General features: G+C 35.8%; 2 protein-coding genes across 11 annotated transcripts in view; one reads left to right on the top strand and one right to left on the bottom strand.

Moving 5' to 3' along the window:
- The window catches only part of PKN2 (protein kinase N2), a 192,466-nt gene that overhangs the window by 133,443 nt on the left and 31,691 nt on the right, over positions 1–27,332 (top strand). For 6 of the 10 annotated variants that reach the window (XM_007110065.4, XM_028489180.2, XM_055084486.1 and 3 more), the window contains exons 20-22: positions 824–931; positions 1,137–1,217; positions 4,506–4,535. In XM_007110065.4, the coding sequence (XP_007110127.1) occupies positions 824–931; positions 1,137–1,217; positions 4,506–4,535 (219 nt within the window). The other 4 variants (XM_055084485.1, XM_055084484.1, XM_007110063.4 and 1 more) reach the window with 2 other exon arrangements.
- The window catches only part of GTF2B (general transcription factor IIB), a 28,034-nt gene continuing 26,343 nt past the window's right edge, over positions 25,642–27,332 (bottom strand). Inside the window, exon 7 of the mRNA XM_007110061.4 lies at positions 25,642–26,064. Within this exon, the coding sequence (XP_007110123.1) occupies positions 25,931–26,064 (134 nt within the window). The 3' untranslated portion in view covers positions 25,642–25,930. The remainder of the gene's footprint in view (positions 26,065–27,332) is intronic.

Genomic DNA, 27,332 nt, shown 5'->3' with positions numbered 1-27,332 from the left:
TTTTTTTTTTTTTTTTACTTTATTTATTTATTTATTTATTTTGGCTGCCTTGGGTCTTTGTTGCTGCATGCAGGCTTTCTCTAGTTTCGGTCCGCAGGGGCTACTGAGCAGGGGCTACTCTTTGTTGCGGTGCACAGGCTTTTCATTGCGGTAGCTTCTCTATGTTGCAGAGCACGGGCTCTAGGCATGCAGGCTTCAGTAGTTGTGGCTCGCACACTCAGTAGTTGTGGCTCGCGGGCTGTAGAGCATAGGCTGAACAGTTGTGGCGCACGGGCTTAGTTGCTCACGGCATGTGGGATCTTCCCGGACCAGGGCTCGAACCCGGGCTCAAACCCATGTCCCCTTCAATGGCAGGCGATTCTTAACCACTGTACCATCAGGGAAGTCCCGGCAGTTGCCTCTTAGTGCAGTCATTATGCCTGCAGTCTCTAACTGTGTTTTGCCACAGTTAATTTGCTGTTGACTGTGAAATTCAAACCACATCCATGTCTGATGTATTTCTATAAAGTCTGTGTTTCCCTCTGTAGTAACACTTATTACTGTATTTGCCTTACCCATTTCCTTCTGTCTTTCCACAAGATTTCAATAAGAGTATATGGTGTATCCTCTGGTTAGTAGTTACCTATCTATTGTGTGTCTGTTGTGACATCTTGTAGTCCTTATTTGTTTGATGTTTTGGTGGGTCTGTTTTTTTGTTTTTGTTTTTCCTTTCTCTTATTTTCCTCACTATCTGGTTCTTGGTTGTACTTCAGAACTTTGAATAGATGATGAGAATTTACTGTATTGAAACTCATTTTGACTGACTCAAGGATATTTCTTCTAGTCTCCCTTTCCTGGTGATGATGAAGAGGAGGTTTTTGACAGTATTGTAAATGATGAAGTAAGGTATCCAAGGTTCTTATCTACAGAAGCCATTTCAATAATGAGAAGGGTAAGAATTAATAATTTATAAAACTACTGAAATTTTTTTAAGAACATTTCCCAGTAGAATTTTAGAAGTTGTTTTTCAGTTATAGATGTTGCATGGTTTAGACAAACACATACCAAAAGAAACATCTAAAGCTTTGCAAGTTATGAGAATCCTTGTCAATGAGTCCCTGGTTTTATATTAACTTTCTTCCTTTATATTGTGTTAGTTATTAAGAAGAAATCCTGAGCGGCGCCTTGGAGCTGGTGAAAAAGATGCAGAGGATGTAAAAAAGCACCCATTTTTCCGAGTAAGTATGAAAGTTTAAAATTTTTTATGAAACTATAGCAATTAGGAGTAGGAAACTAAACTGGTCATTTTATATTTTGTAATCCAGCTAATTGATTGGAGTGCTCTGATGGACAAAAAAGTAAAGCCGCCGTTTGTACCTACAATTAGAGGGCGGGAAGATGTTAGTAATTTTGATGATGAATTTACCTCAGAAGCACCTATTCTGACTCCACCTCGAGAACCAAGGATACTTTCAGAAGAGGAGCAAGAAATGTTCAGAGATTTTGACTACATTGCTGATTGGTGTTAAGTTGCTACACAATGTGAAACCAAGCAGACTGACTCATAAGAAGACCTCCTAAAAATAGCAACCCTTCATTTGCTCTCTGTGCCAACAAAAGCTTCTGAGTCTTTTTTTAAACATATGAAGATGTGTTTAAAAATACTACTCTAATACCTTCTTGAAAAGTGGCTTTTCAATGTATTTTCGATGTAAATCTGAACACTGGAAACAGTTTCATGGAGTTTAAGCTGAATGAACATCGGCCATGAAAATCTATCAGAAATGAATACTTTTGGATCAATAGTCTTATTTTTTAAAAAAAGAAGAAACAAAAAAAAAACACTCTTCTACAGTCCCTAGCTTTGCTGTACTCCTGTCTTAAGTGGAAGGAAAATTAATCAGTTAACTTTCCTTAGGTGTATTTTACAAAAAGAGGAAAAAAGGGCTTGGGATGCTATTACTATTCACACATAGTATGATTCTGTTTGAATAAGGCAAATGCTCTTATTTTTGTAAAGAAATTACTGTAATATCAAAAAAATTAGTTTGTGCACATTTGGGGGCTTTTTCCTTTAACAGAATGAGTTGATGTCTTGTATTATAAATTTTCTATATTTATTAGGAGAAAATTTTTATTGCCTTATCTTTACCAACCATGTAACAACAGAGCCTCATAGCTTTCCAACAGAGCTACTTGCCAAACAATTATGTTTATTAAACCAACTATGCTGAAACAAACAGAAACAACTAAACATCTACATTTGCTTAAAATTTTAAGAATGAGGACTTATGATCAGCCTGAACCAAGATACTGTTACCTGTATGCATTCCCAAAGTGTAGATACTCAGTATGTTCAGTCATACCTTCTTCCCAAATCAGTGAACTGATTACTCCTTTTTTTGATATTGTACATTTATCAACCTAGTTCATCTTGTTCTTGTGTCTACTGTAGAAGGGAACTATATCTTTGTTAAAACATAGGGATTATCATTGTATACATGCTGTGAACATGTATATGTGCAAGTTGTAATGTATTCTATGTTGTAGGTTTATTATTTAATTTCACCACTTCATCACTTTTGTACAGTGGCCAAGCAGACACCTCATACTCCAGCATTTACGTTAAGTGCATTTGTACATTTTAGGCCACTGGATCCAGATTTTATATTGGCAGTTACTGAGGGCAAAAGCAATATTTTATAACAGAATGTATAAATATTTTTGATAAAACAGTCTATATTTTATAAAAATTATTATAACACTAAAGCTGTACCTCAAAAGTCTCAAAAATAATTTGATCAAATACTTTTTTACAACTCTTCAGAGGATCCATTTGTGGCTTTTTAATGCTCTTATAAAGATAGGAAAGTCTTTCTGCAAGCCATGACTTTTCTACTTGCCTGGAGTTTTGGGTTTTTTTGTTTTGTTTTAATTGTTTTCCCTCCTAGTCTATGACTTTATTGTTTTTCCGTAGTTCAATAATAACATCTTTGATTCTGTGCTTAGCATGTTAGGGCCATCATACCTCAGGAATAGCAAGTTGTTAACTAACCATACTGAGTTAACCATTTAATCACTATGTTCTCATGTCTTAAAAGTTGTTCAAGTTTAAATCCTATGAGAAAAATGAAAGCACATTGATTTATAGAGAATTGAGCTTAAAACATTTATGAATATTTCAGCCTTGCCAGGGTGTGTTGGCATGTTTTTGCTATACTCTGAGAACAGTTAAAATTGTACAGAGATAATTTCTGTTTCCTTACAAATTGATTATTACCCATGATGCTTTGGGGGGAAATCTTATAAGAAGAGGGAACAGCAATATGTTGTTTAAAATTCTTTTAAAATGCCAGTTAACTTCCTTGGTGAAGGACAATAGAGGATCTTAGCTTAATTGTCTGGTTTTAATGTAAACAGTGTTAATACAACATTAAAAAAAACACTAAATACTTTTGAGGTACAGTCTGCTCACCTTTTCTGGTTCTCAAATATGCATAGAAAGCAATGTCTAAAATAGGCGTTTAGCATTAAAAATTGACATAGCTTTTTGTAACTACACAGTGTACAGAATTTTTTTTTAATTGAAGTCAATCACTAAAAAAATTAGAGGGCAGGGTATATTCACACAATTAAGCTGAAGAAAGCACTAATTTTTTTCTGTAGTTTTAAAAATATATATATTTTAGTCAGATTTAAAATTTTTAAACTCTATAGAGTGTAAATATATTTTGTTATTACTGTATGTGTAAGTGACTGCTCAAGCACTTTGTAAGGAAATTAAGATATTTTAGAATGGTACACTATGCATTCAAATTAAATGTGCCTTTATGTCATTTTAAGAAAAAGTGTTTTGCAGTCATAAATTACCACAAATGCACAAATTAAAGTTTATTAGATTGTAATTTGTAACTTTGTTTTTAAGTATTTTTTCCTTTTGGAAACTTCCTATTGGTCTGAATATGTATTAGCTTTCCTAGATTCAAGATCTTAAAGACTAGTTAACTTTAGTTAGCCTTCTTGCAGGTACTTTTTGTCCTGGGGAAGGGCAAAATCATTAAGAGTCAAACCAAATTGTCTACTTCACTGGTAACAGTGGGGAAATTTTGCATTCTGTTCCTGTAAGTTTAGTAGCATCTTTCATTCAGTGGTTACTTATGGGATGTCTTCTGTGTGCTAGACACTAAGGATAGAAAGGTGATAAAAAAAAGCACCAAAGTCTTCATAAATGAAGAATGGTAAACATTAATGCTAAAATGCAAGCACCAGTACTATGTGTACTTTTCTCTTGTTTGAGAATAACTTATTTAATTTTAGAATCTGACCTTTCAGAAAAGAGGTAAATGAAAACAGAATACTAGCCATTTTATAGTCATCTTATTCAAAAATTACAAATGGAATATTTCAGAAATGTAAAAAGAACCCTGCTATCTCTGTGACACAGATGAAGGTCATAATGTAATCACCACTGTATGTTGACTGGTGAAAGCTGCATTATAGATTCAAATCTAACAAAATTTTTACAGGTGCTGCTGATCTTCCCAAAGCAACTGAGGGTGAGTATGAGAAACCCAAAAGAACAAATGCCAACCCATGGATCATAATTTTAATATAGAATTCTTGTTTACCTTTTAGCTATCTTTTGAGATCTAGTGTTTCTCTGAGATATAAGCTTTATGTATATACATATATAACTATATGTGTTTATAAATATATGTATGTAAATATATACATATATAAATAGAGGTAAGTTTGTGAAGTAACTTCTCAGTGTCAAAAATCTTGTGTAATTTCTTCTAGTATCTTGACTAAGTAGGAACTCTCAGACATCCAGTATGAAACATAATTTGAGTCATTGCTGGTCTTATTAAAGACAAGAGTGGTCTCTGGCAACCCCTCACCCCAAAGTAAGCAAACTTGAGCATGAATCTGCACACACTAGGGCTTCAGCACCTAAGAGTTAGGGAATATCCAAGCACAAAAGTGAGAATACTCAGAGGTTGGGACGGAAGCTGAGTCCACAGATTAGGCCAGAGAAGTAGGAAGTTGGAGAGGATAAGAGCCAAAATGGCAGGGAGCTGACTTTGGAAATGCAGGCACTCAGAAGAAGTGAAGTTGCCAAGGATGGATTTCTATAGCAATACCATTTATGAGGATAACACACCTTGGAACTGCAGTAGAACTTACATGTTTCTGTGCTAAAATTCTCTAGAGGAGCTCAAGTTCTATTTTGCAGATCACTCTCCATCTACCAGTAGAATCAAATACTTTCTCAATGAAAGCTTTCCTGGATAGAAATATATAGGATTTCAACAGGTTAAGATCAAGTAATACACTATCACAGATCACCAAATACATGAGAGACAGCAAGTTATCTTGAATGAAACCAATAAAAATAGTAAATATAGGGGCTTCCCTGGGGGCGCAGTGGTTGAGAATCCGCCTGCTGATGTAGGGGACATGGGTTCGTGCCCCGGTCCCAGAGGACTCCACATGCCACAGAGCGGCTGGGCCCGTGAGCCATGGCCGCTGAGCCTGCGCGTCCGGAGCCTGCGCTCCACAATAGGAGAGGCCTGCATACCGGGAAAAAAAAAAAAAAAAAAAAAAAGTAAATATAGACAGCCCCTCCAAAAGATTGCAAATATTAGAATTCTCAGTTACAAAATTTAAAATAACTATATAAAAAAGTTTATGTACCTAAAATTTACCAGGATAAATATGTAAAATGAAATTTGAAAGAAATTAACAAACATTTTTTAAACCCAAATACTAAAAAAATATATATAAATGACCAAATTTGAAACTCAGTGGAAGCATTACAGCAGATTACGCAGGTGAAAAAAGAACTGGAGAACTGAAAGATACATCTGAAAAATAATCCCAAGTAAATCAAATAAAGAGATAAGGAAATGGAAGATATCAAAGGAAAGTTAAGAGATATGGAAGATGGAAGGGAGACACAATTGGAATAAATGGAAGAGAGTCAATATGTAAAGACATAATGGCTGCAAATTTCCCAGAGAAGAAAAATATTTAATAAGTATAATATTCTCCATACAGAATAAATATAAATTTATGCATAGAATCATTGTAGTGAAACTGCAGACCACAAAGACAACATTTTGAAAATACCCAGGGAGAAAGGAAAGACTAACAGCTAACTTTTCAATAGCAACAAGAGAAGCAGTGGAATATTGTCTTCAGAGCACTGGAAAATAAAATGTCAACCTGAAATTGTGTAGGACATAAAATTTTTTTAAGAATGAAATCAATTAAAATATTTTTTAAAGGAGGGTTTATGATCAAGGTCCTACTCTAAAGGAAGTGCTTCAAGAAGAAAGAAAATGATCCCCAAAGATGATCTAAGATACAAAAAAGGCTTGTGAGCAAATAAAATGGTAAACACTTAGGTAAATCTAAATAAACCAAATCCATACATAGAAGCCTTTTTTTTCTATGTTAAGTCAACAGAAAATCTGGACAACAGATGTAAGAAAATTGAGATAGAGAAGATCAGAGCTAAAGTATTCTATTGTGTTGTTGGGGTGTCTAGGTCCTTTTTGTTTTAACATCTTTATTGGAGTATAATTGCTTTACAAGGGTGTATTAGTTTCTGCTGTATAACAAAGTGAATCAGCTATACATATACATATATCCCCATATCTCCTCCCTCTTGCATCTCCCTCCCACCCTCCCTATCCCACCCCTCTAGGTGTTCACAAAGCGCCGAGCTGATCTCCCTGTGCTATGCAGCTGCTTCCCACTAGCTATCTAGTTTACATTTGGTAGTGTATATATGTCCATGCCACTCTCTCACTTCGTCGGGGAAGGGTAAGCTGGGTGTCAAGGTATTGATTAACTTTAGTTAAATGTACAATCATAAAATGTCAAGGATATTCACTGAAAGAATATAGTGTGTATAAATTCCAAACCAGAGGTAACATGGTAGAAATCTAAATGTATAGCAATGTAAATGGAGCAGACTCACTAGTTAAAACCAAGGTATAGATTTTTAAAAGGAAATCTGACTTTATAATGTTTACAAAAAGATAAATCTAAAACATATGTACGCAGAGAAGTTGAAAGTAAAAGTAGGAGGAAATATGTATAACGCAAAAACCAATCAAACTAAAGCTATGGTAGCTCTATTTAATATCAAACAAAACTGATTTTAGACCCATCTTGAAAAAAATGTGTCACTAAGAGTAGAGTGTTTCTACACAATGATAAAAGATTCAATTCACCAAAAAGATATAATAATTCCAAGCATATATGTATCTAATAAAATAGTCTCTAAATACATAAAGCAAAAATTCTTAGAGCTACTTTAAAAAACTGGCAAATATTCATCAGGGTGGAAGAGTTCAACTCATTATTGGACAACAGTCTTTCTAATCAGCAAAGATATAAAATGTTAGAAGAAAACAGTAAGCTTGGTCCAGTGGGCGTACATAGATTTCTGCCTCCAACAATTAAGGGATTCCACAGTTTTTTCAAGTACATATGGAGCATTTACAAAAATTGAGCCATAAAACAAACGGGAGAAAATTACAGAGTATAGTTATACCAATTATATTTTCTATCTGGTTAGAACAAAAAGATTACATATATGTATATATGTGTGTGTGTGTGTATATAAAGTATTTGAGAAAAAAATTTACCCTTTCAATAATGGAGAAAATGAAGAAATAATAGTAATCATTAAATACTTATAACTGAGTAATAGTAAAAACATTGCATTACATACCAAAACTTGAGATGCAGCAAAAGTGATTCTTCCAGGGAACTTTATAAACTAACTACTTATTAGAAAAAGGAAGGTTAAAAATGGATCAAATTGTTCAGTTTAAGAAGATAGGAGAAAAAAAAACAAAGTAAATAGTAAAAATAGTCAATATAATAGAAACAAAAGCCAAAAGCTTGTTCCTTTAAAATGCTAACAAAGTAGACACAGCTCTGAAAAGATGAAATGAGAGAAGGCATAAAAAATACTACCTATTATAAATGAAAATGCAAGCGCGAGAAAGATTTTTTAAAATTGAAAGAAAATACTTCAACATAACACAAATAAATTTGAGAACTTAAAATAGTGGAGATAATCTTTGAAAACGATAAGAATACTAACCTAGAAAGAAGTTAAAGACTGAATAATCTCATAACAATTAAAAAAATAAAAGCAGAAGTTACAAGTCTTTCCACAAAGAAAACACTGGGTCTGGATTGCTTTACAAGTGAATCCTTCCAAATTTCACGGAAGAAGTTATTTTAACCACATAGAAAGTTTTTGAGATAATGGGGAAAAGTTACATTTTCTAGCTCATTCTATGAAGTCAGTATAATCTAGATAACAAATATACAAGAAGAGTATGTTACTAGCAAATTTCACTCGTGAATATGGATATAAAAATGCTAAACAAAATTTTCCCAAGTCAGATTCAGTGATATATGCAAAAGACACTTTTCCATTAGCAAATTTGGCTTATCCTGGTAATGTAAGGATGGCTTAATATTAGAAAATCTATAATTGTCATTTACCATAGTAACGGATTAAAGGAGAAAAAGTAATAGATTTAGAAAGAGCTGATAACATTCTTGCTTTAATGGAGTGGGACAGAGCTGGTTAAACTGATAAGTGGTATCTATAGTAAAACAAAAAACACAAGTAACTAAAATCAGTAGCATCATCCCATATGAGGAAACATTCTCTTTAAAATTGGGGAATAGAACTAGGATGCCTGTCATTACTACTTCTTTTCAACATTGAATTCCTTTAATATAAGGGTTAAAAGGAGGATATAAAATGGTTATTATTTGCAGATGATATGATTATCAACCTACGAAACTCAAGACTACAATTTGCTAGCAATCATAGTTTATCCAAGATTCTGGTTATAAGATGAAGATACAAAAGTCAGTGACATGTCTGTGGACCATCACCAAATAATTAGAATACATAATATTTTAAAAACACAACTTTTACATAGCAACAAAACTAAGTTACCTAGAAATAAATTTAACAAAAGATGTGCAAGACTGATTTTGTTTTGTTTTGCTTCTAATTCTTCACTGGGAGACATTAAAGAAGACCTAAGTGAATGTAGAAATATCCCATCTTATGATGTGATGTCAAGTGCTCCTCAAATTGCTCTGTAGATTTAATGCAACTCCAATCAGAATCTCAACATTTTTTTATGGAACTTTACAAGCCCATTCTAAAATTTATATAGAAGAGCAAAAGGGCAATAATAGTAAAGAACAGTTTAAGAAATTCCTGAAGAACAAAGAGTAGGAGAGGGAATATGCCCTACCACATATCAAGAATTATAAAAATGTAGCAATTATTGTAGAATTGGTACATGTTACAAATGGAGAAAGAGAGACAAGGGATAGACCTACACATATATGAAACTGATATATAAAAGAAGCAATACGTTAATTTAGTGGAGAAAAAAGAAAACGTTCCATAGGTAGAGCTAGGAAAATTGTTTATCCATATAGAAAGGGAGAAAGGAACAATTTCTGTGTCACACCATCATAAGAATTTCAAATGAATTAAAATGTCAAAAGTAAGACTTAAACTTTGAAAAATATATGTAGGAGAAGAAAGCACTAAAATGTAAGGAAAATTCATAAATTCAACTAATAAAGTTCAAAATTTGAGGGCTACCCTGGTGGCGCAGTGGTTGCGAGTCCGCCTGCCAATGCAGGGGACACGGGTGCGTACGCCGGTCCGGGAAGATCCCACATGCCGCGGAGCAGATAGGCCCGTGAGCCATGGCCGCTGAGCCTGTGCGTCCGGAGCCTGTGCTCCGCAAGGGGAGAGGACATAACAGTGAGAGAGAGGCCTGCGTACCACATAAAAAAAAAAAAAATTCAAAATTTCTGTTTATCAAAAAACATCATAAAGTAAAAAGGCAAGTCACAAACTGGAAGTAGATTTATTTCCATCACATGTAACAGAGAAAGAATGATACCTAACATAAATTAAAAATTCCTGAAACTCAATAAGGAAAACAATGGGAAATTTCAAAAGATATGAATGGATATTTCACATGGACAGTAAACATGCCCAATCTCAACTGTAGTTAGAAACTACAAAATCAAGACCATACTGACATACAATTGCACACATTTAATTGGCAAAAATTTTAAATTCACACCATATCAAGTCATGGAGATGGAGTGGAACAATGAGATCTCATGTAAATTGCTGTGAGGAGTATAAAGAAATACCCACTCTGGAAAAACAATTTGGTATTGTCTTGTAAAGCTGAACATGATACCCAGCAATTCCACCTGGGTACTGTATCCTGAAGAAACTTTTTACATATGCACTAAGAGTCATGAACAAGAATTTTCCTAGCATTATTTGTAAGCAAAAACTGGAAACAACCCAAATGCTCATCAGTGGAAGAGAACGGTTTAATAAATATAGTATAATTACACCATGAACTGTTATAGGGCAATGAAAATCAACTGCCCTTATACTGAACAGTACAAAAGAGCAAAAAGTGTGAAAGAAGCTAATTACAGACTGTATATAGCCTGTTATTTTTTAAAACTTAAAAACTAAGCCAAACTAAACGTAAATATGATAAAACTTTGCTTTTTTTTTTTTTAAACAAGTAATTGTTGAACGAAAGTTAAGATAGGGGTTATCTGATGAGACAGAAGAATATGATAGTGATGGGGAATACCCTGACAGGTAGAAGTTGCTGGTAGTATTTTAGGTCTTCAGTTTGGGTGGTGATTTAATCAGTTCAGTATATTAATAAATAATACACTCCTCACCATCTTGAGTCCTCATTTTTCTCCTTTTCCACCTTAAATTGCCATATCCATCATACTCTCCCACGTATGAGATCCTCCGCTCCCTGCTCCTTTCTTGCTTCTTTGTACAACCCTGTTAAACTCCCACCCAAACCCCTGTTACATCTATTTCTGCATCTGAACAGCCATGCTAACTCATCTCACTACCATGAAGTGAGTCAATACTAAATTTCCTTAGTCTAGTGGTTCTCAAACTTTAGGCTGTATCAGAATCACTGGAAGGATTTGTATATGGACCTCATCAAACAGATTTTTTGTTTGTTTTGGTATTGCGTTGTATGAGTTCTTTATATATTTTGGATATTAACCCCTTATCTGATACACGGTTTGCAAACATTTTCTCCCATTCTGTAGGGTGCCTTTTCATTTTGTTAGTTGTCTCTTGCTGTGCAGTAGCTTTTTAGTTTGATGTAATCCTGCTTACTTATTTTTGCTTTTGTAGCTTGTGCTTTTGGTGTCATATCTAAAAAATCATTGCCCAGACCAATGTCAAAGAGCTTTTTTCCTATGTTTTCTTCTTGGAGTTTTATGGTATTAGGTCTTATGTTTTAAGTCTTTAATCCATTTTGAGTTAACTTTTGTGAGTGGTGTGAGAGAGGTCCAGTTTCATTTTTCTGCATGTGGTTGTCCAGTTTTCCTAACACCATTTATTGAAGGGACTATCCTTTCCCCATTGAGTGTTCTTGGATCGCTTGTCAAATATTAATTGACTATAAATGCAGGGGGTGGTTATTTCTGGGCTCTCTATACTGTTCTATGTCAATTTTTATGCAAGTACCATGCTGTTTTAATTACTATAGCTGTGTAGTACTGTTTGAGATGAGGACGTGTGAATGCCTTTGGTTTTGTTGTTCTTTCTCAGGTTTGCTTTGGCTATTCGAGGTCTTTTGTGGCTCCAAACAAATTTTTAGGTTTGTTTTTTTCCTGTGGAAAATGTCATTTGAATTTTGATAGGGACTGCATTGAATTTATAGATGGCTTTGGGTAATACAGATATTGTGTATAGAAACACAACTGATTTCTATATGTTGATTTCACATCCTGCAACTTTACTGAACTTGTTCATTAGTTCTAATAGTTTTTTGGTTGAGTCTTTAGGGTTTTCTTTAGATCGTATAATCTTCTAACAACAATTTTACTTCCTCCTTTCCAATTTGGATGCCTTTTTATTTCTTGCTTGACATTTTTCTCATTCCAATTTTGATTGCTTGCTGATTTTGTTGTAGCTTTATTTTCCTTTACATTGGAGACAGAAATACTGTCTTTATGTCAAAGGAATAAGTTTGTCCTCTAGCATCAAAACACATTGCTATTCTTAAATTGAGAATAGGTTTAAATGATGGGCTAACATCTAGGAACTATGTTGTAAGAGATGGAGTAGAATGAAAGACAAGACTGGTTACAAAATTTATTTTTCTTTCTTTCTTGTGTGTGTGTGCATGCCAAGTAGGTATTTGTATAAATTAAATACCTATTTGGTGTTGTCAAGGAAATATAATTATGTAGAGTTATTTGTAAAATACCCCTCCTCCCTTCAAATAATCAGCACTGTGTATCTCCTAGGCATGAACACACATAAACAGAAAGCCAGAAATCCAAGATATCAAGATCACCATCTTGGCACTGGACTTTCTAGGGCAGTTTAAGTGTTCCTATTTTCACTGACTTTTTAGACCTTGCCTTTTTTTTTCCCCCTTTCTTCTCAGATCTACTTTATTCACTTGCTTGTCATCCTGTATTAATCAGATCTCTGACTTGAAATCATTGAGTGCTTGTGACATTAGTATTAACATCTTTTTCTGTTTTTAGAAGTAATATAGTGTATTTTAAAACTTTAGTCTCCCATATATGATCTCATTTAATCCCCAAGACTACCCTATAAAGTTGGTGGAGTAAGTTGCCCCAGCTCACACAGCTGCTAAGTGGCAGAGCCAGAACTATGACCTTTTCCTTGCCCAGTGCCTTTTCTGTTACACTAGAAACTTTTTGTTTAAGTTGGTTTTAAATTAGACCAGTCAATAGTTAACTCCCCATGAAAATAAGATGAAGACAGAATAAAGTTAAAACTCCCCTCTCCCTTCCCCCAGGAATACTAACTACATCAGTGGTATTACATCTTACTGCATCACATCGGGAGATAGTAATCTCAAATTTTTCCACTAAGTTTGATCACTTGGTTAAGGTGGTAATCATCAGATCTCTCTGAAGATACAGTTTTACCCTTAAAACTAATAGACAATCTGAGGTAATACTTGAGATCATTTTATTTCCAAACAACCTTCCTCCCAATACTCATCTGAGTAAATTATTACACTGGGAGTTGCAAAATAATTTTCCAACTCTAGTATTTCATCTACATGCATTAGCTGCCATTCTTGTTTTTGTTTTTTTTAAGCTTTCCCTTTTTCCTTGTAACCTCACTTTTTTTTTTTAATTTGAGTATCAGTATGGATGCAAGGACTTTTTTAAATCATTGTGTTATAATCCATTACTATTACTGCTTTTTTCTTGGATGCTTAAATTGTTCCCAGATTTGAGCCCATTTGTCTTTGAGTACCTCCTTGCTTTCTTGCACTGTAAGATGTTCCAGGCCCATTTTTTGTGTTCCCTGCAAACCTGGAATTAGCCTTTTTTTTTTTTTTTGAGAAAGAATATTTAGGAACTAAAATCTGATTGTGAAGTCATGATATCTAGACCCTTTCAGTTGATAGACGAAGAAAATAAACCTTTTTCAAAATCATGAGTTCATGCTAATTTAAATGGAGCCTCACAGGATTCTTTTTCAACTTATCCTCATTTCATATTTTTATCTCTCTTCTGCCATTATTGACCCTCATTTTTAAGAGTATATATGGTGATTCAATTTCATACTAGAAAGCATTATTTTTACTTGTTTTAGAAAAATGTGTTCAGTTTACCAAAGAGATCAATATACTTTATTTGAAAATTAATAGGATGGACTTCCCTGGCAGTACAGTGATTAAGACTCCGCACTTCCATTGCAGGGGGCACGGGTTCGATTCCCTGTTCAGGGAACTAAGATCCCCCGCATGCTGTGTGGCGCGGCCAAAAAAAAAATTAATATGAAAGCTTAAAAACCTCATGTCACTACCTTCAATGCCTCAGTAGGAAACAGGCAAGCAGATCAGTGGTCCTAAAAAAAAAAATCCAGTTTTCAGGTGATTGTTGTTATAGTTCCTAATTTCTATTTTCTTTTTAGCTGTTTATACAAAGTCATCACACTCACAAATTTGCTTCTCCAAGTGTACAGATTCACATTTTACATTCTCAGTGGAATCCAGTTCAGTATTTTTGACATTTACAGCATTATGCTGAATTGTAGCATTTGCTTCTTCATGCTTTTATATTTCAGTGAGCTACTTTTGAGTTGTTGGTTTACTTCTTGAAATATGGACATAATGCAATACAATAAAAATAATGAAAAATGCATAGTAACCGAAACTGAACAATATGCAAATGACAAATACCTTATTGCCTTATCTGATTAATGCAGTCTGTGTAGTATGCATGAAATATTTTAAAATGTAAGTATTAACAAAAGAGTTAGGTTTCTATGGAAATAGTAACTACTTTTATCTTTTACAAATTTGAAATTGTGTGAAAAAACCTTAATCCCAGTAATTTTATCTCTGACCCCCAAACTGCATGTAAACCACTTAGTAGACGTCCAGGGATTTCTAGCATCTAAACACTGTAAAAAAGTTGTAGCTTTTTCTATCCACCATCCTGGACTCATCAAAGCCCAGGATCTTTTGGATAAAGTAAATAAATTGCAATTCAATTTCTAAAGAACCCCTGATGCCTCCTTGGTACCTGCTTTATCTTTACACACTGATACTACTGCTTTACTACTCCCTCAAGTTGTTTGTGTTATAGTCTAGTTAGAATAGGTAGAAAATAAATGCCAAATGGCCTTTTAGATGTTGTCATTTGAAGCTAACAGTCCAAATTGGAGACCTTTGAAATGAGGCCTTTGAAGAAAAAAGCAGTCTAAATTGAAGTGTGCGTAACTGTTTTGAACTGGAAATTACCTCTAGTTTAGTTAATAAAACCTATATAAATTAAATAAAACAGAATGCATATATATATATTTTTTCTGTATTATGTCTTATACTTATCCATGTTGAGATGTCCAAGCATAGGATTCAGGAAGAGGACTGGGCTGGAGCTATGAGGGTCGTTGGATGGTAACTGAAGTCACAGGAGTAGATGAGATCACTTAAGGTTGAGTGTGGAGAGCAAGAAGATAAAAGGGTCAACCAAGGACAAAATTCTAAGGGATGAGTAAAAGAGGAAGACTCAACAGAGACCTAAAAGCAGTAACCAGAGGTAGGAAGGAAATGAGGAGAGAATTAGTATTATGGAAGCCTAGGGAAAGAGAGTTTCAAAGAGGATTGAAAATGGACAACAATGTGAAGTGTTAATTGGTGAAGATGAGGTCTGAGATGTTCCACCTGCTTTAGCAACATGGATATTTTTGAGACCATGACGAGAGTAGTTTTACCGGTGTGCCCAGGGCTGAAACTAGCCTGCAATGCTTTACAGTGGGAATGAGGGGGAATCTTTCAAGAAGTTTGGCTATGAAGAGCAGGAAAGTGCCAGGGATTAAGGAGTTTAGGACACAGAAGAGATTGGAATGTGTTTACATGTTGATGGGAGGGGAGCAAGCCAGCCAAACTGCTTGTAATCCCCACAGGAACCATGCAGTATGAGGCCTCCTTGTTTAATTCATGGTGATCATCTTCACTTCAGTGAACTTAAGTGCTAATCATCTTCCAGATTCTGCTAAAGTAAAACAGTCTTTCTCTGACCACTCTCTCCCAACATAGAATTAATCAAATCCTCTTGTGTCCCCACCGTAACCTGCAAAATACTCTCCATGCTTTATTGCATTTATTTGTTTACATGTCTCTTTGCTCCATAAGTTGTGTTTTATTCATCTTAGATGCCAAGTGCACAGCTCTGTCGCTGATACACTGTAGTGTTCAATAAATAGTAATAGCCTTTTATAAAATAACCTTCATTTTAAAAAATCAGGTATTTTGTGTTACCATATTGGATCTTCACAACAACTCTGTGAAAAAAGCACTGTAATATTCTCATTTTATAAATAAGAAACCTGAGACTTAAGAGAGCTAAGTAACTCGTGCAAAGTCACATAGTAAGTGGAAGAGTCAGGACTCAAACCCAGTCTGTTAGCAAGATTCATGCTCTTAAGCTCACTATAGTCAATGCATGATTGAATAAATGAATGAATGGATGGGTATCAAGGAATTCAAAAGGACAAAATTCCCACAAATGAACTACCACACCATTTGTTAAACATAACACATACTGAAAATGTCTAGTTGCTCAATAAATGCTTTTTGTTGGGAAAAAAAATGGAACAGTTGCAAAACTGACGTGTAAACTTCCAGGCTGTTAACCACTGGAGCCTTCTTTCTTATTCTTCCTTTCTAGAAGACAAAAAGGATTAACATCCATGCTCTCTTTGTTCATCTGTGTACACCTTGCTCCAAGAGCTTAATGATACAGATGAAAGAACATGGCACTTTTGAGGAAATGAAACTTCACTGTAGCTGGAGTATATGTAAAAACTGCAATGGAGTAGGTGAGTAAAGACTAGGAAAGAAAGGGTCGTATTATGCAGGCATTGTGGGCTCTGTTCAGAAAGGTGGTTTTTTTTTTGCTTGTTTGTTTTTTTTTTTTTTTTTTTTTTTGTGGTACGCGGGCCTCCCTCTGCTGTGGCCTCTCCCTCTGCGGAGCACAGGCTCCAGACGCGCAGGCCCACCAGACCGGGGCGCGAACCCGGCCCCCCTGCATCGGCAGGCGGACGCGCAACCACCGCGCCACCAGGGAAGCCCTGCTTGTTTGTTTTTAATTTTTATTTTATATTGGAGTATAGTTGATTTACAGTGTTATATTTCAGGTGTACAGCAAAGGGATTCAGTTATACATATAGCTATTCTTTCTCAGATTCTTTTCCCACATAGGTTATTACAGAATATTGAGTAGAGGCCCCTGTGCTATATAGTAGGTCCTGTTGGTTGTCTGTTTTACATATAGCAGCGTGTATATGTTAATCCCAAACTCCTAATTTAGCCCTCTCCCAACCTTTCCCCTTTGGTATCCATAAGTTTGTTTTCAAAGTCTGTGAGTCTGTTTCTGTTTTGTAAATGAGTTCCTTTGTACCATTTTTTTTAGATTCCACATATAAGTGATATCATATGATATTCGTCTTTCTCTGTCTCACTTACTTTATTTAGCATGATAATCTCTCGGTCTATCCATGTTGTTACAAATGGCATTATTTCATTCTTTTTTATGGCTGAGCAATATTCCATTGTATATATATATACACCACATCTTCTTTATCCATTCATCTGTTGATGGACACTTAGGTTGCTTCCATGTCTTGGCTATATTGTAGATAGTGCTTCTGTGAACATTGGGGTGCATGTATCTTTTCAAATTATGGTTTTCTTCAGATATATGCCCAGGAGTGGGATTGCTGGATCATATGATAGCTCTATTTTTAGTTTTTTAATGACCCTCCATAGTGTTCTCCATAGTAGCTGTACCAATTTACATTCCCACCAACAGTGTAGGAGGGTTCCCTTTTCTCCACATCAGAAAGGGTTGTCATAGGGGCAGATCTAAATTTTGTGGGGCCAAAAGTATATACAATTTGGGGGGGGCCTCTTAAAGAAATCCATGATTTTGTATTTATAGCTACAGAATTAAGTTCAGAGCCTTGGAAGGGGTCTGTGCAAGTGTACCTTAAGTTTCATTAGCTTTCTGATAAATCATCTATGCCTCAGAGCCACTGAAGCATCTTCAGCTGGGAGAAATGTGGTTAGATTTGCATGGGGAGAATGGATCAGAAGGTTCAAGTCTGAAGCCTGGAGCAGTAGCTTGGAGCCACCTCAGCAACTGTGGGAGATGATAAAGGCCTAAACTAGGGTAAGGCAGTTAGGAGAGAGAAAAGTGGGTGAATAAGGCCTCTTCAGGTGGTAGAAACAAAGGACTAGGACTGACTACAGGTAGCCCATAGGGGCCATATACCAACCACATCACAGAAATGTCTCCCCAAGCAATGTGATTTCCACTTATCCTTTAAGGGCCTTTTCCAGTTAAGAAGTACTTTTTTCCTCTTTGTGCCCTGCTCTTTCCACACAGGTAGAATGAATGTCTCCTTCTCTCTGACTCCCTTGGGCTTTGTACACACCTCCATCTTATACTCGCTCATAGCATCAGGACAGGGCATGCCTTATTCACCTCTTGTATCTTGTATCTCCAGAGTCTTCATAGTGGAGGATGAAAGAATGGCTTGCTTTGCTCTATACAAAGACATTTAGAATAATATAAAATATTAGGAAGTTTCTATGAGTGATTGAGATTCAGCCTATGATTAGTTGTTGATATGAATAGTAGTTGGGCTCCAACATAATAAAAGTGTTCCTCTGACAACCACCACAAATCATCCCTTATTTAAGTTTAGTTCTTCCTAATCTATAGAGAAATTCCACATATAAGCTGTCACTTAAAACTTATAGCCACTTGGAAAATCATCACATGGAGGTAGCAAAGAGACCTAGGACTAGCCCTTATTTTGCTATTATTAGTGTGAACTTGGACAAGTGATTTCACCTTACTAGTGATATGTGAACATTTCACCCTAATGTTCTCATCTGTAAAATTACAGAGTTATAGTAGGTCATTGATTTTTAACCTTCCTTTTCAAACAAAATCTTCAGTATTACTCCAGCACATAACAAAGTCAGAGCAGAAGCAGGCTGGGGGCCCCGTTTGTCACTCACTGGAGCTAATTCTGAGGTCTTCTGTCAAAGCCCCTAGCCTACACAGTTTGAGGTCCATGCTACTAGAAGACCCTTAATTAAATGCCTTAGAGCTGTCATTGACCATCTCCAGTATGATGGTCAACTCAAAGTCGAGCTAAACTGTGGTATAAGGGCCAAAATCCAGGCCCCTCTTTTGTACTGAAGAGCAGACCTCTGCTCACAATGACAAATTAGGACAGTGAAAGGAGTTGTTCAAACACCAGATAATATTTGTTGGGCCACAGCAATGCAGGAGGATGTTGAAAGTTCTGAGTCCATCATTAAGTTTTCTGGTGTCTCATAGCTGTAGAGCTAGAAGGAACCACAGAGGCAGTAAGGTCTTTCCAGAGAAATCTCTTACAGATCAGCTAAATCTCTGCTTAAATACCTTCAGTGAAGTCTTCAACCAGACCACATGGTCATCTGGGAGCTCTATGTAACTTTTGCATCCTAGACCTGTCTTTCAGAACAGTATAGAACAAAGTAGCCTTTCTAACGTCTTTAAGAGCACTAAACCCAATTCTTTTGTGGTTTTAACTTTCTCAACTATGTCAATTTAAAACAAAATATCTTTTGGCAGAATCTTAAATTCAACATGATATCACTCTTTGCTTGTTTTTATTACTCTTGTTAAGTACTTTACATACCAATGATCTTCTTTCCCAGATGTCTCAAAACATTTATTTCAAAAAATGGCTGTCTTTTTCCCATTGTATATTCTTGCCTCTTTTGTCAAAGATTAATTGACCCTACATAGGTGTGTGGGTTTATTTCTGGGCTCTCTATTCTGTTCCATTGATCCGTGTGTCTGTTTTTGCGCCAATACCATGCAGTTTTGATTAATTACTGTAGCTTTGTGGTATTGTCTGAAGTCTGGGAGGATTATGCCTCCTGCTTTGTTCTTTTTGTTCAGGGTTGCTTTGGCAATTCTGGATCTTTTATGGTTCCTATAAATTTTAGGATTATTTGTTCTAGTTCTGTGAAAATTTTCATGGGTAATTTGCTAGGAATCACATTAAATTTGTAGATTGCTTTGGGTAGTATGGCCATTTTAACAATATTAATTCTTCCAAGCCAAGAGCATAGGATATCTTTCCATTTCTTTGAATCATCTTCTGTTTCCTTTATTAATGTTTTATAGTTCTCAGAATATAAGTATTTCACCTTCTTGGTCAGGTTTATTCCCAAGTATGCAACTGATTTCTGCATATTAATCTTGTATCCTGCTACCTTGCTGAATTTATCGGTTCTAGTAGTTTTTGTGTGAAGTCTTTAGGGTTTTCTATATATAGTATGTCATCTGCATATAATAACAGTTTTACCTCTTCCCTTCCAATTTGGATACCTTTTATTCCTTTTTCTTGTCTGATTGCTGTGGCTAGGACTTCCAAAACTATGTTGAATATAAGAAGTGAGAGTGGGCATCCTTGTCTTGTTCCAGATTTTAGCAGGAAGGCTTTCAGCTTTTCACCATCGAGCATTATATTGGCTGTGGGTTTGTCATAAATATCTCTTATTATGTTGAGATATGTTCCCTCTATACCCACTTTGATAAGAGTTTTTATCATGAATGGGTGTCGAATTTTGTCAAATGCTTTTTCTGTGTCTATTGAGATGATCATGTGTTTTTTGTTTATGTGGTGTATCACATTGATTGATTTGTGTATATTGAATCATCCTTGTGAACTTGGGGTGAATCCCACTTCGTTGTGGCATATGATCTTTTTTATATGTTGTTGGATTTGGTTTGCTAATATTTTGTTGAGAATTTTTGCATCTGTATTCATCAAAGATATTGGCCTGTAATTTTCTCTTTTGGTGGTGTCTTTGTCTGGCTTTGGTATCAGGGTGATGGTGGCTTCATAGAATGTCTTTGGGAGTATTCTCTCCTCTTCAATATTTGGAAGAGTTTGAGAGGATTGGTATAAGTGCTTCTTTGTATGTTTGGTAGAATTTGCCTGTGAAGCCGTCTGGTTTTGGACTTTTGTTTGGAGGGGACTTTTGCTTTGTAGGGAGTTTTACAGATTCTATTTCACTTCTAGTGATCAGTCTGTTCAAATTATCTATTTCTTCTTGATTCAGTTTTGGTTGGCTGTGTGTTTCTAGAAACTTGGGCATTTCTTCTAGGTTGTCAAATTTGTTGGCCTAATTGTTCATAGTATTCCCTTATGGTTTTTTGTATTTCTCCAATGTCAGTTGTTATGTCTTCAGCAAGTGGTGTCGGGAAAGTTGGACAGCCGCATGTAAAATCAATGAAGTTATTAGAACACTCTCACAATACACAAAAATAAACTCAAAATGGCTTAAAGACTTAAACATAAGACATGACACCATAAAACTCCTAGAAGAGATCATAGGCAAAATGTTCTTTGACATAAATTGTACCAATGTTTTCTTAGGCCAGTCTCCCAAGGCAATAGAAATAAAAACAAAAATAAACAAATGGGACCTAATCAGACTTACAAGCTTTTGCAGAGCAAAGGAAACCATAAACAAAATGAAAAGACAACCTACAGAATGGGAGAAAATATTTGCAAATGATGCAACTGACAAGGGCTTTATTTCCAAAATATACAAACAACAGCTCATACAACTCAACAAGAAAACAAAAAACCCAGTCAAAAAATGGGCAGAAGACCTAAACAGACATTTCTCCAAAGAAGACATATGGATGGTCAAAAGGCACATGAAAAGATGCTCAACATCACTAATTATTAGAGAAATGCAAATCAAAACTACAACGAGGTACCACCTCACACTGGTCAGAATGGCCATTGCTAAAAACTCTACAAATAACAAATTCTGGAAAGGATATGGAGAAAAGGGAACCCTCCTACACTGTTGGTGGGAATGTAAGTTGGTATAGTCACTATGGAAAACAGTATGGAGGTTCTTCAGGAAACTAAGAATAGAACTACCATATGATCCAGCAATCCCATTCCTGGGCGTATATCCAGACAAAACTAATTCAAAAAGATACATGCACCCGTGTCCATAGCAGCACTATTCACAATAGCCAAGACATGGAAGCAACCTAAATGTCCATTGACAGATGAATGGATATACAATGGAATACTACTCAGCCATAAAAAAAGAATGAAATAATGCAATTTGCAGCAACATGGATGCCATTAGAGATAATTATACTCGGTGAAGTAAGTCAGAAAGACAAATACCATATGGGATCACTTATATGTGGAATCTAAAATATGGCACAAATGATCCTATCTATGAAACAGAAACAGACTCATGGATATAGAGAGCAGACTTGTGGTTGCCGAGGAGGAGGGGGCTGGTGGAGGAATGGAGTGGGAGGTTGGGTTTAGCAGCTATTATATATAGAATGGATAAACAACAAGGTCCTACTGTACAGCACAGATTCAATATCCTATGATAAACCATAATGGAAAAGAATCTTAAAAGAAGTATATATAATGGAATCACTTTGTTGTACAGCAGAAATTAACACAACATTGTAAATCGACTTGACTTCACTTAAAAAAAGAGGAATGATGACCTAAAAAAAAAAACACAAAACGGCTATAGCAGCCATAGGCTGTTGCAGATCAGAGAAAGACCATGAGGTTGTGATACTCTGCAGAAGAAAAGTTTCATGGTCACCTTTTCCCTGCTCCTCTTTCACCGAGTATGAGCTTGAGCGCCCTAGAATGGCAGTTAAAAGTCCCCCCAGCCAGAGAAATGCCAGTAAGGATTATGAATGGAAGTTTGTGCTTTTGAGAGATGCTGGCATCCCTATGGCCTAGAGATCAGCCAAACAGTGTTTGTTTTTGCAGTGACACCTTAAGACCTTGAGATCCCTGATGTAAGAAGTATGTAATACCTGGGAGGGAGAGAGTGAGGTGTTCAGGGGGCCAAAAATCTCTCAGTAGCTCCACAATTTGCAAATGAGATTAAAACTCCAGCAACAGGAAAAGTCAGGGCCACTGTCAATTGGAAATATTGGCATGGGGCACAGAGGCCTCTTGGCTGGATTAGGACCAGATGGGTAATAGGCTGACCCCTCCCAGCTGTTCATCTTGATAATCAAAGTAAATCTTGCACCTGTGATACAAAATTAGCTCAGAAACCAAAGACAACCCTGGGTAAAGTACATTTGTTGCTTTGAACACAGAGGCTTACTATCAAGAGACATTTAGTTTAAGAAGCATTTCATTTGGAGGAAGAGCTAAAAGAACAATTTCTAGCTATTAACTCCTTGTCACCTGAGCTGATTTAAAAATAATTCAAAAACTCACTCTGAAGAGCTTTCCCCAAAGAGCCAGATACAAGTATTGAATTGAATAATTCTGTTCATTTATAAACTGAAGTCTATTTGAAAGCTACAACTAAAGTCAGGCCTGAAGCAGCTTCCTGTGAAATAAGCTTCAACAGTACAGTTCAGTGGAAAGGAGCAGTGGATTGAGTGATCAAGAGACCTGAGTGAGTCCCATCTCTGCTAAGTGAACTTGGACAGCTTTTGGTTTCTCTAGGCTTCTCTGAACTACAAAATGGGGAGATCAGACCGGAGCAAACTCAGATTCCATGAAACATAATCAAATCCTTGAACTAGAGTAATAGAAATTGTCCATAAAAGTGGCTTCCAGCAAGTCTGTTTTAAATACCCGAATGGAAGGGGCCACAGTAACCAAGTTTTCAACTGTTTAAAGATGCTAGCATGAACAGGATGGATCTACTTTTTCTTCATAGATATGGCCTTGCATAGCTCACTAATATTCCTAAGTTGCTAAAAATGTAGGCCCCAAACAGAAACAGGCTTCACATTCTACGTATGATCAGCTCCCAGTGGGGTGGTTGCCCACCTATGTATGGGGAGTTTTTCCACACCTGGAGGTAAGGCTGTAAGCTCCATTCTCTAAAAAATCAAATACACCCTCTGCCCACAGATTACTCTTTAAAATCAGTTATTGATCCATGTTTTTAAAATGTATTCTAAAAAATAGACCAAAATGTTGACATAGTTGAGTGCAGGAGCTAGGTCTCTCCCTTCCCTTTATACTTAGCTGCATTTTTCTAGTTATCTAATACATTTTCGTAGCCAGGAAAATGAAAAAACTAAACAAATCACGTTACTATACCTGAACTGCAGCTATGTTTGTTTTAAAAATAAAGCATAGCAAACAGCTGGAAAGAAAAAAAAAATACCAAAACGCTGGTGGCTATTTCGGGGTGGCTCATGGATGTTTTCATTATGCATTTTCCAAATATTCCATAATGTGCAGCATGCACTAACCTTCGATAATTGCAAAAATAACCATTTTAAGATTTACTTAACTGGTTGCAGCTTGCAGAGCCAGTCGTTACTGAATGGGACTTTTGTGGTCAATCACTAGAAACTGGGGAGCATTAGAGGAGGGAGGCTACTGCTGTCAGTCCGTACTTGGAAAGATGGAGATGTGTGGTGCTGGGGACCAAAACATGGTACCCAGAAAGAGACATTAACCTAGGATTTCTTTTCTTCTTCAGTCTCACTCTGGGTAAGATGGGTTCTATGTGCCTGGCATATACATTTCATCACTATCCTTGCAATCCTGTATTTGGGTTATAGTGTTCTTGTGTTGATTTGTCTGGTGTTCTTCCATAGCTTTGAGTAGTAGCGTTTGAGTGTCCTACATTTTGTGTAAGGGAGAAATACCATTTGTCTTCGTGGTCGAATACCTATCCCCCTCCCATGGTCAACAGAAATGACAGTGGAGGTCTGATCTTACAGAGGGGAAAGTTCCTGTCTGGACCAGAGTTGCAATCTGCCCACCAAGGCCACAATAGGAGATTGTCCTTTTAATCTAGCGCTAACCTTTTTACAAATGTGTAATAACCATGAGACCTGTTTTACAGCAGTGGGGATGTCTGTTTAGCATGGATTCAAGTCCCCTGTACAAACTACCTAGCTGGCAAAAGGGCAAAATGTTGTTGGTCTTCACTTACATTGCCTAGCGGTCAAGAGACCTTAAATCGGTGTTCCTCAAAGAGTGAGATGCAAAACATCTACACATCACAATCACCTAGGGGGAAGGTGCTTGTTAAAAAAATTCCTGGACATCCTCAGGCCCAATAATCTCCATTTTAAATATTCTTTAGACCATGAGTATCCCAATTAGTAAAAATAACAAAGAACTGTAGATATGCAGATTCTATACAGTGAAATGTATAAACATCTAGCAATTGAAATCTGTCTCTGTTACTATTTACTAGCATCATCTGCTCAATAAGCTCAATGAGAAAAAACACATACTTAAACATTCTTATATCTCTAAAGCCAGTGCCTTTCAAGGCCCTGTTCATCACTTCCTGCTTTTTAATATACATATATTAAGAAATCACACACACACCTCCTTTTAAACTGCAAACTAAATATGTTCAACAGTGGTTCCTCAAAAGCCTGTTATTTCCATAACTTTATTAAAATAAGAAAATTAAATATATATGAAAAAATAGTGGAAAACAAGGACCTCTATCAGCTTTATTAGCTGCAATATGCATTATCTGTAATTATAAATTATATAAATTATAAATTACACGTAACATAATTGTAACAAAAACTTTAGTTTTGAAAAACATTTTATTCAAGAATTACATAATTTCAAATATCTTCCAAAATACAGTTTCCTAGATTGCTACAAAAGAAAGCAAATTGAATAAGAAATTTAAATCATTAAATATGTTTTACTAGTATATACATATGAATGCCAAGCAATTAATATTTAGCCCTGGAATGCGTACCATGTCTTTCATTTTTCCTTATTAAAGGCTCAATCCAGCACTTTGTATAGGCTATGTACAACAGGCAAAAGTTCAGTGTTCATAGGAGTTTCACATTAGCTGCCTCAATTTATAGCTGTGGCAGTTTGTCCACAGGGGTGTCAAATTTGAAGTCTGTAGGAAACAGATCTGGGGCCCGAGGATAGATTATATATAAATTATAAATTACACGTAACATAATTGTAACAAAAACTTTAGTTTTGAAAAACATTTTATTCAAGAATTACATAATTTCAAATATCTTCCAAAATACAGTTTCCTAGATTGCTACAAAAGAAAGCAAATTGAATAAGAAATTTAAATCATTAAATATGTTTTACTAGTATATACATATGAATGCCAAGCAATTAATATTTAGCCCTGGAATGCGTACCATGTCTTTCATTTTTCCTTATTAAAGGCTCAATCCAGCACTTTGTATAGGCTATGTACAACAGGCAAAAGTTCAGTGTTCATAGGAGTTTCACATTAGCTGCCTCAATTTATAGCTGTGGCAGTTTGTCCACAGGGGTGTCAAATTTGAAGTCTGTAGGAAACAGATCTGGGGCCCGAGGATAGATTAGCCTGTAGGACTGTCTGATTGTAACATCAGCAACACCAGCAATATCTCCAATTTCTAAAAGACAAAATTCAAAATATTAAGTTTAACTTCCATCCTACCTCCCCTTCTACTACCTGCATTTGTGGGACATGGTACTATAAAACGTCTAAGTGAAAAAGAAAACAAAAATATTTTCAAAAACTAAAAAGTAGAAAGCAGGGCTACAGTAACAACAATAATAATGGTATTAGTACTTTTCACAAAGCATTGTCGAATTAGTTTAAAAGGTTTACTATACGGAAAACATTTAAACAGTGCTCAAGGCATAGCACTGTGTGTGATAGCTATTATATTGCTCATTGTATTTAGAACTGACTTCTTCACAATAAATTTTTTTGAGGATCACAGAAGTAATCCATGAATACGTTCCTGTAAAGAAATTCACTTTATTAGTTCTGTGTTTAAAAGTTCCCCTGCAACGTCTCCCTTAGCTAAACCTCTATTAAGAGGTTCTTGTTAGGTTAAAACCAAAATGGGATCATGTTGGTATTTTTCTTTTTTAAAAAAAAAATATTTATTTGGCTGCTCTGGGTCTTAGTTGCAGCACGTGGGATCTTCACTGCCGCGTGCAGGATATTTAGTTGCACCATGTGTGATGATCTAGTTCCCTGACTAGGGATCGAACCCAGGCCCCCTACATTGGGGGCATGGGGTCTTAACCACTGGACCACCAGGGAAGTCCCTATAAGTATTTTTCTACAACCTCTTTTTTCTACTTAACATATCTGAGGTCAAACAGCTGTATATTATAGCATGATATAGATGTTTTTCACTATTATAAACATACCTGAGCATATATATTGAGCTCACACGAGTTATCTCTACAGTCTATTACAGAATCCAAGGATCCACTTTTATCATTCAAAGTCAGTGTCATATTTTCCTTCCATTTTTTAAACCAAGTCCCAAAAGACTGCCACTTGACAATTATTTGGTTAGTTATACTTAATCAAAATAGATTTTTTAAACACACCCTTTAATACAAGCTCATTTTACCATCTTTTCAGAGCCAGTTCAAATCGGTTAGATTTTACAGCTTTTCAGTGTGGATGCTGCCGTCAGTGCACAATTAGCTAATTTTAAATTTACTTATCTTATGTTGCATTATATTTTTCTAGACATAAATACCGATCAATGTCAACTATGTGAATGTCAACTGGCTGCTGGGCAGCAAGTAATTTCACTACCTCACTTTTTTTTTTTTTTTTTTTTTTTTTTTTTTTTTTTTTTTTGCGGTACGCGGGCCTCTCACTGTTGTGGCCTCTCCCGTTGCGGCGCACAGG

Source organism: Physeter macrocephalus, chromosome 4 (assembly GCF_002837175.3).
Source record: "Physeter macrocephalus isolate SW-GA chromosome 4, ASM283717v5, whole genome shotgun sequence".
Lineage (NCBI taxonomy): Eukaryota > Metazoa > Chordata > Mammalia > Artiodactyla > Physeteridae > Physeter > Physeter macrocephalus.
The sequence above is the reverse complement of the archived record's forward strand: the minus strand, read 5'-3'. Positions and strand labels throughout refer to the sequence as shown.